The 18,411-nt window shown below is 35.9% G+C and overlaps 1 protein-coding gene across 1 annotated transcript; it reads left to right on the forward strand.

Annotated features, from left to right (window-relative positions):
- The first annotated feature begins 2,722 nt into the window (after positions 1-2,722).
- On the forward strand, positions 2,723-17,763 carry LOC149533660 (uncharacterized). The gene is made up of 4 exons (XM_089803629.1): positions 2,723-3,106; positions 16,716-16,805; positions 16,930-17,026; positions 17,249-17,763. The coding sequence occupies exons 1-4, from the start codon at positions 2,815-2,817 to the stop codon at positions 17,385-17,387; spliced, it is 618 nt and encodes a 205-aa protein (XP_089659755.1). The 5' UTR covers positions 2,723-2,814; the 3' UTR covers positions 17,388-17,763.
- The last annotated feature ends 648 nt before the right edge of the window (positions 17,764-18,411 follow it).

The raw sequence follows: 18,411 nt of genomic DNA on the forward strand, positions 1-18,411 counted from the left end.
TGAGCTATAAGTCACTGAATTTTTGACAAGATGTATAAGAAAACTCGGATGTGCAACAGGTCCTGCTCTTCCTCCTGATGTCACCTTTACAACAAAAATGTGAGAGGTCAAATTATCTTTAAGTTGTAGATTGCGCACTACTTTGCCCATTCACACTATTAAGTGTTTTGCATTGGTTTCTTGAGCTTCACAACTTGGCATATACGTGTCCCATCTTTGATTAATTTGATGAATCTCCTCTAGCATTTTGTCAATCCTTGAACCTTGGACTTGAATATTTTGGTTCACTGTCCTGAAACTTCACCTACTTTACACAACATTTTCAACAAAGACCAGAGGAGAATTCAAGAGAACCAAGGAAAAGATCATTAGGAAGATGAGATTTTAAGTTCAAAATTGGGGTTCAGAGTGCAACTAACAATAATCTAATGGTTATGTAAATGCTTGATACAAATATAGATGGATTGAAGGTTGTCTAAAAAATATTATTATAAGAATGAGATCTAGATTGAGTATTGTTTTCCCCTTTCACAAAGTGATAGGATAGATCTAGTCATTTGTGTCAATCTCCTATGAGAAATAGCCCAATAGATAAGGAACTGGTCATATTCTAGAAGTTGATGGATTCTGAGAGAAATTTATACAGTAAAAATTAATCAATCAAATCCTTTTACTTTTTTAGTATTATGAGCTTAATGCTTAAGCCCACACTTGATTCAAAGTTTTGGAGGTAATGAGAATTAGCCATTTCTCATTTTCTTTTCAAATCTCTTGAATTAGAAGAAGATAGGGCATGTTTCTCTACTAAAATGGAATTTATATTATGAAGTGTCAACTATAAAGGGTCATAAATTCCTAGATGTGCCTACCCAAATCTTGCAAAATTCAAAGAGGAGAAGACCTAAGTAATCTTGTTAGTTGGTCCTTTTGCTATGCTTATTTGGAAAACTCAATACAGTTTCCTTTGGCTAACTCCTAGGTTTTCCTTAGTAGATTAAGAGGTAGTTTAAATCTTGTCAAATCAAGAGCCAACAAGGTTGACACCCACTTTTGCACGAGCCACAATCCCATTGAGCCCACTAGCCCATTTGGGTTCAAGGCAATGACAAGCCACTCACAAAACCTTCTCTTGAGATGAACTTGACATGAGAGCCAGACCCAAAAAGAGTAATGAAATGTTCAAATTTGTCCTTGAATGGAGCTCCTTATTGATAAAGTCATCCTAAAAAATCTCCACAATTGCCTCCCAAAACTTGATATCATCAATTTTGAAAATGTGGCACATATGAATGATGGAAACTGGTCCTTTGAATTTGGAGGTTGGCCCATCGTCTAGAGGGAGAAATTGGCCTCCATCATTCAACTCAACTATTGCAAACTGTAAAAACTTCAAAAACTACAAGGGTTGAATGAAATTGGCTTGGCCTCTTCTACATCTTATATGCATACTTGTGCTCATTAGTTGAGATGAGTGTGAGAAATATCCATCACAATAGCTCATCAAAACTCAAAAAACTCGATCGGACAACCACATGTCCACTCCATCATATTGTTACCTTTTTTGAAATCTGAACTATCCTTGCCATGCAACCATTCACTTAAAAGCTGAGCTCACACCCGTCCTTTGGATGATGGGAATTGTCCTTCAAAAGATGTCTAAAAAGTGGGGTAGTTCTAGGTACTTTAAGTACCTAAGATCTTCAAAAAAATTTAAATTTATCCTCTAAGGACCCATTAGTTCCTTGGTTCAAGAGCTTATCTAGCAATGAATTTCCTCCTTGAAACACATGAGATACCTTGAAATCTTCAAAATCTTGCAAAAGTGCTCTAATTCAACTGATGTGCTTATTTAGATACTTAGTGTCCATATGTCCTTTCACAATTCCATTCACCATGAGTTAGGAGTCCCCTTCAAGGAAGTTTATGTACATCTAGTTTTTTGGGAAGAAGAACTGCCCCCACAACTACCAAACATTCAACTTCATTATTTGTCCCCTTGGGAAGGCTCTTGACCCCAATTGCCAAAATGGTTCTAGACTCATCCTTGACTACATACCCTACCCCTGATTGCCCCTTGAGGCGTCGCCAAAATTTCACCTTAGTCCAACCATTTTCAAGTGGTTGCCAAAGTGACTTTGATAGATCATCACACAAATGATTAATCCTCTGGGACCCATTAACATGCTTAAATCTTAGTTTGTTATAATACTAGTTATATAATATTTGAAATACAATGCTAATGATTGATAAAATAAGTCAAAAATTACTTGAAAATATATTTAAAGCACATATTCATTTTCTTTATTGACAAATATACTAAAAAACTTCATAATATAAATAACAATAAATACTATAAATATAATCTATATATAAAATATATTGTGCAACTAATTAATTGTTATTTTCCATTAACAAATTAATAATAAATACTAATTATCTTAATCAAAACTACATTTAAAATATAATTATAAATCTTATTTTTAAAAAAATCATAGGCTAATAACCCTTTTTTAGGTATATGATATCTGTTTTTTTTTGCGAGAATCTAATTGTTGTTTCAATCAATCTAGAAAGAGGCTGGGAGAAAGACCTCAACTAAATTTAGATCTGTCGCTATAAGGGATCTAACTCTGACAAACCACACGACGCTCCCATATGCCCATAAAACTTGCTTGGCCTACACTTTGCCAATAAAACTTGCTTGGCCTACACTTTGCCAAGTGATTCAATTAAACCTTTCAAACACAGCATTATCTCGACGAGGGAGGTGTAAATTTAGTTCAGCAGATCGATTGCATCAAATTCAGAAGAAAAATGTTGTCAACTGCTGTAACACCTTTCCCCTGCTGTGGTCTTCTTCATCCATCTCAGACATCTCGCTCCTCCACAGTCAGAGTTGATGGTAGGCTTGGTGCATTTACGGCAGGGATTTCTAATACACAAATTTTTAGGAAGGGCGCTAAAGTACACGGAAGACAGACGGTTGTTTTTGCTGCGCAGAGGAGTTGTACGAGGCCATCCGAGATAAGGAATGGCGCCCAATGGGCAGGATTTCAATGTGTAGCGATGGCTGCATCCATCGCTATCCTCCTCTCCTCTGACCCAGGTAATTTTGGAGTTCTTAACTTTATGCTGAGTCTCTACTTTAATTTTGTATAAGAAAACACTTGGTGCTTCAATGCACTTAACTTTGCTTTTCGAGTCTGTACTTCAATTGAATGATTGAGAACTTTAATACTTCAATGGTAGTTGTGATAAGATAAAATTCCGGATTAGATTCAAAGAATTGTCGCGGAGAAGCAAAGGATACTAACATTCGACCATTTAGCTGCCCATCATCAGGTCAGTTGTATTTATAGTTTGGCGAATGAGATTGTGGGGTATACTGAAAATGGGGTATATTTGTTAGCATCCTAGGCCACGAACCGATGTATCCTCATCCCTTCGGTCCCCATTTATGCACCTCCATTCTCTTTCCCGTGCATGGAATTACTTCGCACATACGGTTTACAGGAGTTTGAGGTACTTCCGAGTGTTCCATATTCACTTGCCATTTCTCCAAAATGGAATTTGGCGAGCCTTGGAATTTAAAGCCCAAACCCTAGTCACACCCTAGTAAATTAGCCCATAGTCTTATGTTAGAAACAATAGTCCACCAAGATAACTGAGAGGGGGAGGGGGTGAATCAGTTCTCCAATAATTAAAACATTTATCCACTTTAAATAATCTTAAGCATTCGACCAAAGTAAACAACAACCATACAAAAATGCACATACACAATTACACTAGATATGTTAACTAGGGAAACCCTTGATCAGAGGGAAAACCCCAATGGGAATGATGCCCATAAGATAATTACTACTATAAATATTCTTTGTTAGAGGATGGACCCTATTAGAAGTCTATTACAACTTTTAATACATATGAGTCCCTGTTAGGAGACTTTGAATCCTTGTTAGCAGATTCCAACCTTGTTAGGAGTTGTGCCAACTTTGTTAGGAGTTGTAAAAGATAGAAGGACCCATTGTCCAAACAACTTCTGAGGCAAGATCACGGAACTCATTGTCCAACTGATCTCTCAACTATTCCTTGTAGAATAATTGTACGTACTGTACTCTAATTTCTTTCCTCTGTCTTGTCAACCGGACCAAACACTGTTAGACCTTGTAGACCAGGTCATGAACCTCGGATCCAAGTATCAAACTTCGGATCACACAATAAAACCTCAGCAACGAAGTTTCCTTCACCTTTGCTCTACTCTGCTTAACTCGCATTCCACTCTTCGTGCTGCTTACAATCATTTTCTTCTTCCTTGCATAATAAAGGAAAATGTCCTCCCTTTATATCGAATCCATAAAACAGTTCCCTGAGTCGGCTATTACACCTCAATTAATTATTATAGGACCACACTAAAAACACATTACACTTATCGATAACATTAATCTTCTGCCTTTTAACTTGAATATCTTTCCATACACATCATTATGATGAGTGAAGTTAGCAACGTCATCTCCAGAATGTCTTCTTCACATCTTTAACTTCAACTTCTTAGAATAACAACTCTTCTAAGAGATATAACAAGTTTACCAAAACACGCCTCTATAAACTCTATCTTAGAACAATCTTCATTGAAACTTACACAACTTCTTCTAGACTTAATATCTTATGCGTCCGAGGTTAGCTACATATTTTAGACGCTTAGTAGTATCTCCCTTTAACCTCGCTTAGTGAAAATACTGAATTGTCTATCCATACCAACTTGATCTTTTTGTTGTTCTTCTGTCAGATACCATAGAAGACTGCTATGTTGACATCAATGACAAACACAGTCATGAATGTAACATATCATCATGATAATGATCTAATCATGTTTCTACAATACTTCCCCATAGGAATATCATCATCATTCATGTTTCCAACAATCTCCCCCTTTGGCATTGATGGCAACATAGATGAAAAACATCTAGTTCCAAGAGTACCAACTGCAAAAGACTGTTAATCTTTCTTTTCAAATCCTCTTCATCAGTCATTCTTCCATGCTATACTTTTCCAAATTGTTTTCCATGCTAAACTATCTTAGTATTTCCTAAGTGTTTTTCATGCTAAACTTCTCCCACATTGACATCAATGTCAAAGGTTTCAGCAACTAACAATTTCTGCAACAATTGTCTCTGACCTGCTCAAGTGTCCAATGACACTGTTAAAACAACATCCAACAAGAGTCCTCGATGACTCTGTATACTCCCCCATACAGGAAGCATCACCGTTCAGTCTAGACAAACAATAGTGTTCTGTTACACTAAACTGATGCACTCTTGCATCATCTACTCTGATGTAGGAAGGGGCATAACCTCTAGCATACCTCGCAAATACTCAAAAGTCTCTTTGGGAAGAGGCTTAGTGAAAATATCTGCAATCTGCTCTTTAGTGCTTACATACTCCAATCTAATTTCCTTTTTTGCAACTTTTTCTCTCAACATGTGATACTTGATAGAAATGTGCTCAGTCTTAGAATGCAACATTGGATTCTTAGACATTTACTGTGCTTGTGTTGTCACAATGTATGACAACAGGTTCACTGAATTCTATCTTTATATCCTTCAGCATCTGCTTCATCCAAACAACTTGATTAGAATTGTTTTCTGCTGCAACATATTCTACTTCTGCTATAATTTGTGAGGTACAATCTTGCTTCTTGCTTAGCCAAGAAACCAATCTTCCTCCAAGAAAGAAGGCTCCACCACTGGTGCACTTTCTGTCATCCATATTACCTGCCCAATCAGCATTAGTATAAGCATATAGAGTGAAATCATTAGATCTATCATAGCACAATTGGAACTCTGGTGTTCCTTTTAGATATCGAAATATCCTTTTGATTGCTACATAATGTACTTCTCTGGGGTCAGCTTGAAATTTTGCAACAATTCCAACTGCATTTTCTATATCCGGCCTTGTGTAAGATCTGTACTTCTTCTGTTCAATAGTAGGTGTCTCATCTTTTGTAGATAACTTGTGTCCAATTACCATAGGTGTTCCAACAGGTTTACATATTTCCAAACCAAACCTTTTTAGTAAATCTTTCAAATACTTAGTCTGAGAAATAAAGATTCTATCTTTGTCCTACACAATTTGTAATCCTAGAAAATATTTCATTTCTTTTATCATGCTCATTTCAAATTCCTTTTTCATTTCTTTTTCAAACTTGTCACTTTCATCATCATTTCCTCCAAATATGATATCATCAACAAATATTACCAAAATCATCAATCCATCATCAATTTCTTTCCAATATAGATTACTATCTGCCATACCTTTTTTTATATCCAAGTTTTGTTAAATGCTTGTCCAACCTTGCATACCAAATTTTGGGTGCTTGCTTCAAGCCATACAATGCTTCTTCAATCTACATACTATGTCCTTGTCATCTGTCAAAGGACAACCTTCAGGCTATTCTATGTATACCTCTTCTTTAAGTTCTCCATTCAGAAATGCTGACTTAACATCCATCTAATATACTTTGAATTTCTTGTATGCTTCATGTGCTAAGAATAACCTTATTGCTTCTATTCTTGCCACAGGAGTATAGGTCTCATCATAGTCTATTCCTTCTTGCTGTGAGTGACCTTTACATACCAGTCTTGCTTTGTTCCTTACAATTTCACCTTGTTCATTCATCTTGTTCCTAAATACCCATTTTGTTCCTATCACATTCTTGTTTGTTGGTTTGGGGACCAATTCCCATGTCTCATTCTTTACTACTTGATCCAATTCCTCTTTCATAGCTTGTTTCCAATAGTCATCTTTACATGCTTTTTTTGCATTCTTTGGTTCAATTTGGGATATCAAACATAGTTCTTTATTGATTCTGCTTCTTGTCATCACACCTTTATCTCTGCTTCCGATGATCTATTCGGGTGGATGATTCTTTGTCATACTCTTACTCGAAGTAGGAGTTGTCATCTCAACTCTTAGCTCTGTTGAATGTTCTGAGCTTTGTTCCTACCTTGGCTCTCCTTCATTTTGCAAATCATTGTTAGTCTCAAAAAATACTTCATCATTTCTTGGTTTAGTAACAACATTCTCATCATCCAAGTTGTACTCAACTATTCTTTCTTGTATCTTGAATTTCTCTTCAACTCTCACATTTGCACTTTCCATAATAGTCTCCAAAATTGTTTCTTCTATTACTTGCTCTTCATTAACCAATCTAGAGTTATTATCACAGTCTTTCAAGGATCTTTCCATACTTGCTCTAAATTCTTCAACTTTATCAGAAAGTAAATTCTTTCTAGTTTTTCTTAATCTCTTAGGACATCTAGTCAAAAAATGACCAAATTCTTTACATTTCAAACAAACAAAAATTTGCATACCTTCTGGTTCTCTCATCATAAGCAGATTAATACCTTCCTTTATCTTTATGTCTTCTTCGGATTTGGATCTATCTTTGCTTGTGTGTCTGTTCTCTTGTATACAATAGAAGGATTCTGGATCTGAAAACTCAATGTTTTGCTCTTTACACAAATCTGATAACTCACCAAGAATTTCCATCCTCCAGGTGTCAAAATTTCCTCTGTCAGATGTAGGACTATCCTTTCTGAATATGTTCACCATGGATCTCCCAAAGTTGTTAAAATTTATCTTCAAGGACTTGATGCTCTGATACCAATTGTTAGAAACAATAGTCCACCAAGATAACTGAGAGGGGGGGGGAGCGGGGGGTGAATTAGTTATCCAATAATTAAAACATTTATCCACCTTAAATAATCTTAACCATTTAACCAAAGTAAACAACAACCATGCAAAGATGCACATACACAATTTTCACTAGAGTTGTTAACTAGGCAAACACTTGATTAGAGGGAAAACCCTAGTGGGAATGATGCCCACAAGATGATGCACTAATATAAATATGCTTTTTTAGAGGATGAACCTTGTTAGGAGTCTATTACAACTTTTAATACATATGAGTCCCTCTTAGGAGACTTTGAATCCTTGTTAGAAGATTCCAACCCTATTAGGAGTTGTAGAAGACAGAAGGACCCACTGTCCAAACAACTTTTGGGGCAAGATCACCGAACTCACTGTCCAATTGATCTCGCAACTATTCCTTACAGAATAATTGTATGTACTGTACTTTAACTTCTTTCTACTATCTTGTCAACTAGACCAATCACTGTCAGACCTTGTAGACCAGGTCACGAACTTTAGATCCAAGTATCAAACTTCGGACTACAATAAAACCTCGGCAACGAAGTTTCCTTCACCTTCACTTTGCTTTGCTTAACTTCGCATTCCACTCTTCGTGCTGCTTACAATCATTTTTTCTTCCTTGCATGATGAAGGAAAATGTCCTTCCTTTATACTAAATCCATAAAACAATTTCCTGAGTCAACTATTACACCTTTTCAAATAATTATTATAGGACTACATTAAGAACACGTTACACTTAGCGATAACATTAATCTTCTGCCTTGTAACTTGAATATCTTTCCCTACACGTATCATTATGACGAGCGAACTTAACTATGTCATCTCCAGAATGTCTTCACATCTTTAACTTCGGCGTTTTAGAATAACAACTTTGCTAAGAGATATAACAAGTTTACCAGAACATGCCTCTGAAAACTCTATCTTGGAACAGTCTTCACCAAAACTTACATAACTTCTTCTAGACTTAATATCTTATGCTTCCGAGGTTAGCTGCATATACTAGAGACTTAGTAGTATCTCCCTTTAACCTCGCTTAGTGAAAATACTCAACTATTTATCTATATCAACTTGATCTTTCCATTGTTCTTCTGTTAGATACCACATAAGACTGCTATGTTGACATCACTGACAAACACAGTCATGAATGTAACATATCATCATGATAATGATCTGATCATGTTTCTACAATACTCCCCCATAGGAATATCATCATCATTCATGCTTCGAACACCTTCTACATCACAAATGCAATCTTTTCTAACTAGTTTGAAATGAGGCTTTAATGTGCAATTACTCAGTTTGATGTGATAGTAGCCTCTCTTTCTTTACATATGCAGAATGTTGGCAATAAACCTTTTGGCACAAACTAAGCCATCTCTTCTCTTAATGTGGGAATGCATGTGTGAGGGAATTGACTAATTTTGGTCACTCCTGAAATTTTCCTTGAGGTTGAAATCTAAGGTCACAAATAGTAACAACACATAAGCCATTTGGAATTAAGTCTCCTTTTAAGGTTAAAGTTACTTCACATTATAGTGGCTAAACCTGAGAGATGTTCCTCTTTAATGTTGGTGAGCATGTACCCAAACTATATGGTGGGGGCAATAACCATGGGTCCACGAGGGGTCTGGCCTCTCTTTGGCGGGACAAAAATCCCACACTTAGCATTGGTGCACACTGTTCACCACCAACATGACAACCACTACACCTAAAGCTCACACTAGTGGTGAATGGTGCCCACCAGTATTAAGAGTGGGGGTTTCATCTCACCAAAGTGCCAATAGAGCCCCCTTGTGGACACATGACTGTTGGCCCCACCATCTAGTTTAGGTAATAGCCTGCCATCACAACAAATGAATGTCTTTTAGTATTTAACCAGCATACTAGATTTTAGTTCTATATGGACATTGCATGCCCACCATGCTACATAGAGCTTGAGCTTGAGACCTTGGCTTTGATACCAAGTAGGGCAACACTATGCCAAAAGCCTGGATTGGTGCTCCCCTACTCAACATATAGGATTCTAGACTATTGTGTGTTCCTATCACTATGGGAACACAACTTACTAGTTCATAATGTCCTACATTGCTGTCAAAGATGGAAGACATGAGTTGAGTATCATATCAAAGTGCTGTTGGAAGCTTGATGTATGCCATTGTCTTTACAAGACCAGCCATTGCCTAAGCAGTGGGACTTCTATCCCATTACATGTCTAATCCATGAAGAGCACATTGGGATGCAGTAAAAAGAGTTTTTAGATACATATAGGGTACCTCAAAATACTCGATATGTTTTCATGGGATAGGAAACAAGCATTTCTTGGATATTCAAGGCTATGTGGAATCAAACTGTGCTAGAGATCTTGATAGGAGAGGATCCATTAGTGCATATGTGTTTACATTATTTGGTGGTGCAATCAGTTGGATGAGCAAGAGATAGGGTGTGGTTACTTTGTCTACTACAAAGGCATAGTATATGGCAGCTACTCGTGCCTGCATGAAAGCCATTTGGCTCAAGAGATTGTATTTAGATATAGAGTTCAAATAGGCTGCACTAACAATCTATAGAGATAGTCAGAGTGTAATTGGCCTAGCGAAGAACTTGACATTTAATGCCAGAACCAAGCACATTGATGTGCAATATCATTTTGTGAGAGATATGGTTGAGAATGGCAAGGTGAAGTTGAAGAAGGTATAAACTTAGGCAAATGTTAATGATTCTTTAACTAAGCCATGAACACAGAGAAGTCTAGATGGTATTCGTAGTCTATGGGCCTTTCGGGCCCTAGCAGTTAAGTCTATGATAGTATGGATCCCTTGACTCTTGCAAGGTATTCAACAAGTGGGAGAATGTTGAGAAAACATGTGTCTCAACCTTACAAATATTTTCTAGATAGTTCCAAAAGTAATTGGGAAGTTTTCCGCATGTTGATGCCATGGAAAAGGTAAAATGAGTTGTCAAAAGATGCCCTGTCCATTGTATAATATAAGAGGGCCATTTTTAGTGTTATATGACACTTGTCATGACAATTATGAGGGTCAAAAAATAGGGGATAAGAGTTTGGACGTGAGACACTGTTTTTAACTTGGTTCATGCCTATCTTAGGCAAGACAAGTCATGCATGTGCAACACATGTCAGGGAGGTTTTCTACATGGTATTGTAAAACCACAAGTGGTTTCCAGGTTGTGAGAACCCTATAACAAAAGGGCTTGGGAGGAGTTTCAGCATTGAGTTTTATTTGCAAGATTGGATGCTAGAAGGGTTCTTGTGAAGTTCCTTCCAAATTGAGTAGAGGTGATACTCTTATAAGAATTTGCATTGCAAGTGTGTTGTAATTTCCATTGATTTGATAATACATTATGCAGGGCTTACATTGCAGGGATTTTCCCCCATAAGGGTTTCCCCACGATGAATCATTGTGTTATGTGTTCATTGTTGTTTCATTTATGCACTTGTTCGTATCTTGAAATCTTTGTAATAATTAAGTTGTTATTTGCATAATTGTCCTCTCAAGATTAGTGTAGGAAATGATACCATGTACCTTTTCTTCCGTACACATAAGTGCAAGCATCTTCCAACAGATTTACAATTTGATCCCAGGAATCAAGGGTCCACCCATAATTTGAACCAAGATTTGGGAGATCTATGGAGATCCAAATAATCCTCCATCCCTAGATGATCCTTCATTAGGCTGCTTCATTCCACTTGATGATGTTGATAATCTACCCTTTGATGAATGATACATTGGAGGATCTTCAATACAATGCAACACTTGAGCCTCTTGATGAGAGACCTCTTTTGTAGCTCCCACTTCTCCTATTGTGATCACCAATGCATCCTCTGTAGTTAATTTATTGAGAGATTTTAATGATTCTTTATAGTAGGCAAATCATAGTCTTATATACTCAATCTTGTGGTATGATCACTTGATAGGTATTTCAATCTTGTTTGGGGAGTCTCACATTTCAGATATGGAGGACCCGTTTGAACAGTCACCTCTCCTATTTGATGACAGCTATGGAACAACTGTTGTCACAACATATGTCTTTGGGTGTATTTGAACATTATTTAGCTATTTATTTTGGTTTGTCACCTTCTTTCTTGATTGGGTATTTACTTGATTTGATCATGGCATCATCATCTGCCAAGGACTTGGCAACATATGAGAACATTTTAGAGACACAATCTTCATTAATCTATATTCTTCTTACTTCCAATTTCTATCAGGAATAGGAATCGCTCCTGCATTTGTACTTAGTCTATTTTCTTCCCAAGGCAAGAAATATTGTTTGTAGGCCTCTAGTCATGTTTTGTCTTCAAGTATTTAATGTTTTCGCAAGCTATAATACATTGTGGGGAAGGAAAGGCCTCAGAGGGAGGATTTTATATAGTCTCCCTTTTCCTCCCTATGGAGAGATAATTGGTTGTATATTTGTGATAGATGTTCCCCTTGTGGGTTGGATGGGTGGCATTAAGTCGTCCATTCATCACTTGTTTATGTTTGTGTCTTTTCTCTCTTTTAATAGAGTTGTTGCCCCATTAGCTTCTCTCCCATTCTCCAGTTGTAAGAGATTGCACTGTAAATGGGTACCTAACATGGCCTTTTATCTGAGATTCTTAACCATAATCTTCATCATCCCTTTGTTAATTGCATTTGTCTGCTATTTAATAAGTTCCACTTAAGAGGGGGTGTTAGTTTGAATAAGGTATTTTACCTAACAGGTTCACCAGTAGGTCCCATTCACAAATCTAGTCAGGTCCCAGGAGTATTTCTAGAAATTATCTTATCCTTTGGCATTTAAATATTGAGCCCTGGGTCATTTAATAATTATCATATTTACATTTTATATGCTCAATATCATTTTAATCCATTGTGCCCATAATCAGGCATTATTTTGCTCTTGCTACTCTCTTGTGGAAGGCAACTATTTGTTTTTGCAGGTGATCCTGGAGGTTTGAGTCCGTTGTTGACTCTAGAAAAGATGTTATTTTTATAGTTTTTTGTTATTTATAATCACTGTGGTTGGATGTTGTATTGTCACAGAATTGTTATGTGATTACGTCTGTCATATTGTCCTTTTTTTCTAATTTAAAAATATGCTCCAAATATCAGGAAATTGTGTTTAAGTCAATATGTAGCCCTGTTTGATTGGTTTGCAGTCTTAAGCAATTACATTCAGTGCACAATTGATTCGTATAGATACCTAACTAAGTCATAGACAATAAGGAAGTTCTGATAGAATAAGTTGCATTGTGCTTGTGATTGCCTTCCAAATTGTCAAAACCTGATGTCAATGATAGTTAGAAAGGGGATACAGAACCATTAGATGGACATGAAAGTGCCAAAGGGAGCAGCTATAAGATAGTGGGTTTATCTCTAAATCATTTGCTCAAACAAGGCATCTAACTGAAGTGTGATGCCCTGATTCACTAACACCAATTGGAGTTCTTTTTGATTCTATTGAGTTTGGTGAAAGTTGGACTAACATAACCATTCATATAGCTTCAATCTTGAAGTTTTCTCTTTCTGATGGCTTGATATATTGATATGTGCTTTGTATTATATTGATAACCTTATCTCCCAAGTCTTCTATGGAATATATTAAACTCTTTTGGACTTGCTGTGATTCTCAGGGCTTGCATCACCCCATAGTCGAAGGTTGCAAACTAACTCCAGAGGCAACATATTACATACTGATAAACATTAGTAAACAGATAAATTTACCTGGTTGGATGCAAATTATATTTGAGAAGTTTCCTTTTTAAGCTGCTTTCATAGTGACAGCTTGTTTATGATTTTCTATGCTTTTAACAAGATGGTAGCTCCTTTCTTATTCAAAGTGTTCCTCATCATGTTTCCTTTTTATCATATTGTAATATCTTCCTTTTTGTAGGCTCTATTGAGAACTATAAATGCAAAGTGCTCTCCAGAGTTACCCAGCCTTGTTGGATCATAAATATTTAAAACTTGACAAGCTATCATTTTGAGGCAGTTCCAATAAATCTTCTGTTCTGTACAAAACCGTATTTTAGGAGCATTCATTTTATTTTGATGAGAGAGTTTATGGAGTGGTTTTTGGGTTATGCTTACTTATGATTCTGCTCTTCTAATTCCATTATTTAATATTTTGACTTTTATTAGTCTACACTGCAGGGAATAGCTTTATGGTCAACCTCTTATTTAAATTTATATAAGTATTCAGGCTTAATGCCTTTAATCTAAATAATAATAATAATTTTATGGTAACTCTATAATATGTCTTTAATACTTCAATTTGTAGTTCACCCATACAATTCAGCTCCTGCATCGTCATTGAAAGTTTAGACGTGGATAAGCCATACAAAATAGTATTAAGGCATAAACTATCCGCAAAGGATAGTCATGAAGTGTAAGACCAAGGATGATAGCTAACCTTTATTCCCTTTGACTTCAAAAGGTGCTCAATATATGAAGGTGGATCAATTTGATGCACTTTTACTCAAAACTCTCAGTTTCCCCAAAAATGTATTAAATGATGTTATTCCTTCGGTCTCTAGGCACTAATCTAAGGCTAATACTTTAAAACTGATAACTAATCTTGAGTTCTAGGCAATCTCATCTGATTGAACATGGTGAATTCTGCAACCAATTGAGAAATTAACTTGCTTTATCATTTAAGATCTTTCAACTATCCTCTCTACAGCTATCCACCTGTCATTGCATCGTGGAGCTTTTTTTTATAATTTTATATTGACTCTCCCATACATTTGAAAGAGAAAATACCCTCTGTATGATGAGGTTTGGTCCTTTCAACTGACAATCCCAAATACAAATGGAGTGAGCATATTTTATTATCTTAAGAAAACCTGCAACATCATGATAAATGTGATGATATGAATTAAAATTAGTCCAAGCAAGCCTCAGTATTGGGCAAATGATTTGTTTGTGTGGTCAATTTGCATGTCTCAATAGAGTTACAATTTTTTATGCTTCATGGCATATTGTACGATGTTAGAAGTTAGAAATATAGGCTAGTTAATGTTAAATAATCTAAAAAAGGAAATCCTGGAGAACCCATGCACTTATCCATCTTTCAAAGATTATGATATGGACTACGGTGCCAATATATCAGTTTCTTCACAAATATTTGTCCAATCTCAAAAGAATTTTTCTACAAGCATTCCTTGTGATGTTACTGTCACCATCCATATGAAAAGATTGTCTTTTCTCCAGACTTTGGTACAGGTAACCATCTCTTCAGTTTGTTTATTTTATTAAACACCGTTCAACATCCATTTAATCTGAAATATCCAATTCAATGATGATTCCATTCCTATGCTTTCTTTAGTCTAGAGTGAAGAAGCACAATATTTTATGAATGGTGAAGAGTTTTTGGTGATGGAAGTCAAGGGTAGTACTCCAATTTGTGTTATCAATGGCTCGACAGTCATCATTTCAAAGTGTTTTATTACTGGCTCCACCTCAGCTTTTCCTAGCCATGCAAATGGCAAAGTTGCTAAATGACAGAACAAAACATAAAATCACATATTCATCCAAAATTGGATAATTTAAGTTGGTATAATCAGCTACTTTGAGCACTTAAATGTTCCTATTGAAGCTAATCCAATATGCTTGATGCCTCGTTGTTACAAAAGAACACCTAAACCAAGTTCTAAAAGCAGAGTAAGAAATACATGTAAGAATGTGACCACACAAGCTAAAGTGACTGGACTTGACTGGACTTGACTCAAATTTGACAATAGTGACCTGTCAACTGTTGAATCCTGCACCACTAGCTTGACTATGGTAGACCATGTCTTTGACGAAACTGTGTATGTAGGATGTTTCTGACTGAGTCCAAACATGCAATAAACAAAATAGACAGACCATTCGGTCTGGAGAATCTGGGATGTGTAAAAAGATAACTCTCAAGTTACAAGGATACTGGGGGTTCCATTCTGAGTTTTCTTTTGACTCTTTCTTGTTCAAGCCTCCAAGTGGGGTCATTGTAATTGGACATTCTTCAGTGTTTCTAGCAGGGTTGTAAAGGCTCATATTGCTTCAAGTTTTAGTGGGCTACTGGCATTGAATTAGGATTTTGACAAGTGTAAAGCATTTGAGAGTTTATATGGCATTTGGACATCGTGATTTTTCAGAAAACAAGTCCATGAGGGCCTTTCAAAAGGTTGTAAACCATTGTAATACCTTATGAGATAGTGGCTGGAGGAATAGATCTCCCACTCTTGATGTTTTCCCCATTATTTTCTCTAGGTCATATTATTACTGTGTTACATTTTATATTTCTCTTATCAGCTCTGCACTTCATATGTAAGAACTGTTTTTTCTAAATTTCTGCACATGGAGAAACTTACACAATCATTTTACATTGACAATGAAAAGAATCTGTTTTGGTGAATTAAATAGTGGAATATCCATGCTAATTATGGATTTCCCATGAGAGTGAAGTTGCCACTTGTTTCTTTTTAAAGCTCCACTGCCTACATGATTTTGTTCTGCCTTTACATCTAATGAGATCATTCTCTAGAGTCATAATAGCTATTAAATGGAAAAATTATGTTATAAGCTCGTGTTTCAATTTCAGGTCATTGATAAGATTGGAGCAAAATATGTGTAACATACCAATTCAATTACCAAAAGAACAAGAAAATTGTACAAATTTCTTTGTAGAGGGCTACAATAAATGTGTTCAGAATCCAGATTACTTGTGTTTTATCATGTTTGAATCTTCTGAATAATGCTCTGGTTTACATGTATATAATGAATCTATATGAGGTAAAGCAAGTGTAGAATATAATTCAAAAGTAAACATAGCTAATTATATTCTATGCTTTTATTGTTTAGAGAAAACTTTGAGTGCAGCTATTATTTTCCTAAGCTTATAAATCTTAAACTGTAGATAAATATCTGAGGCATGACTTGGGTAGATGCATGTTTTCTTTCCCTGCCAGGCCTTACCTCAATGAGTCTTGAGGTATGTACTTTTCTATTTGTCATGTCATGCAGCTCAAGCGGGATTGTTATCCGGAAGTTCAGGGTTGGAATCTATTCCTGGTCCTGATTTACCACAATTTGATTTCCTGAAACGAAGAAAAGGTTGGTTTGTTTCTTCTTTATGTTATGACAATGCCTCTGTCAAGCTCCTTTTTTCCCAATTTTTGTTATGATTCTCAAGAAGCTTAATCAAACTGTTTGCAAACATTTTTTCCTGTATATGCAGAGGAAAATAAGAAGATATATGAGGAAGCTGATGCCAAATTCAAATCCTCTCCCTTACTTGAAGAGCTGCTAAAACGTTCAAAAGATAATGCAGCAAGGTAAAGAAATTAATTCTTTATCCATCAATATACTAAGCTCATACTTCAAAGCTTGTAAGACAGATTAGTCTCTAATGTTTCTTTCACTTTTGTGTCTTGTGTTTCTTTTTCAACACATTTTAAACTATTTATCCTAGAAATGAGTGGTAGTTTACTCATTTCACTTTTGTCTTAGTGACTTGTCTCTGTTTTATTGTATTAATGGTTAGTATTCATTTTCAGAAACAAAGAAGAAATTCAAAACAAGTACTGTGAGCGAGGTGCTGAATGGGGTGTGGGGGACTGTTCAACTATAGGAATGTCAAAAGATGAAAGAGAAGCCTTTATGGAAATGCTGAGGAAAAAACGGGCCACCAATTAGGCTCTCATGATATGCTATTTGATCTAATAAATATAGCTCATTATCATTGAGTTCCATATGCATTGACCCTAAGGCCTATCTCAAGCTCTAGTGTGGTGCCTGAATTTTGTTTTATTGGATCAAATTCATCATTACAATTTACATTGAAGGGAAACAAATCCATATCATGAATTTTCTTTATTTTCTTTAGCTGGAAAATTTGGTGTCTTGTCTGTATTTTTAATGCTAAAAGACGACAGAAAGATGCAAGCTGCTGTCTATTAATAAGCCTCAGTGAAATATACATGTAATGTTCATATTATCTCCGTATCAGTTATATTCAGATATACTGACATGCACAGAGTTTATAGCAATATGAAAGAGTATGTTGTTTGAAGGACTTAGATTTTAGATGTGACCAAGAATTTGACTTTTGGAAAGTTTGCATCAGTATTTTAGCAAAAAATGTTCCTTTTCTTTGGTAGTTGATGCAGTGGCTGATAAACTTGAAAGCTAAAAAGTCAAAAATGAAGTAATGCTGCAAGATGATGCACTTTTGGAACATGTAAATGATGGAACTTAGTTGAATTTGCAGGAGGTTATGGAAGCAAACTATCAGAAAGCAATTTAAAGATATTTGAATATTTAGGATTCTATCAGTTGTATTACTAGTTAGGAGCTTCTTTGTATTTTTTGTTTTCATAAAGTAGATATCCAGATATATATGGTAGTTGGGATGTAATGACTTCCTTGAAAACAGGGGACATTGATATCGTAGAAGTACAAGGGACTTTGTCCATACAGTAGGTTTAGCAAAGAAGCGCCAAGTGAGTGATGAAACAAGTGTATCACAAACACCTGCAACTTTAGAAGATCAAGGTAGCCAAGCTTAATCACTGAGGGAACATATATATGTGGTCTCCAAAGAGAGCCCAATGGCTTTCATAATCTACACTCTATTTATCAACACCTTACTGGTGCTCCAAAATGTACCTTGCAATTTAGAGGATACATCATGAGGACTAACCTTAGCTCATAAAGTCAG

The sequence above is a fragment of the Cupressus sempervirens genome, chromosome 10 (assembly GCF_028749045.1).
Source record: "Cupressus sempervirens isolate cs-2001-9-10 chromosome 10, ASM2874904v1, whole genome shotgun sequence".
Lineage (NCBI taxonomy): Eukaryota > Viridiplantae > Streptophyta > Pinopsida > Cupressales > Cupressaceae > Cupressus > Cupressus sempervirens.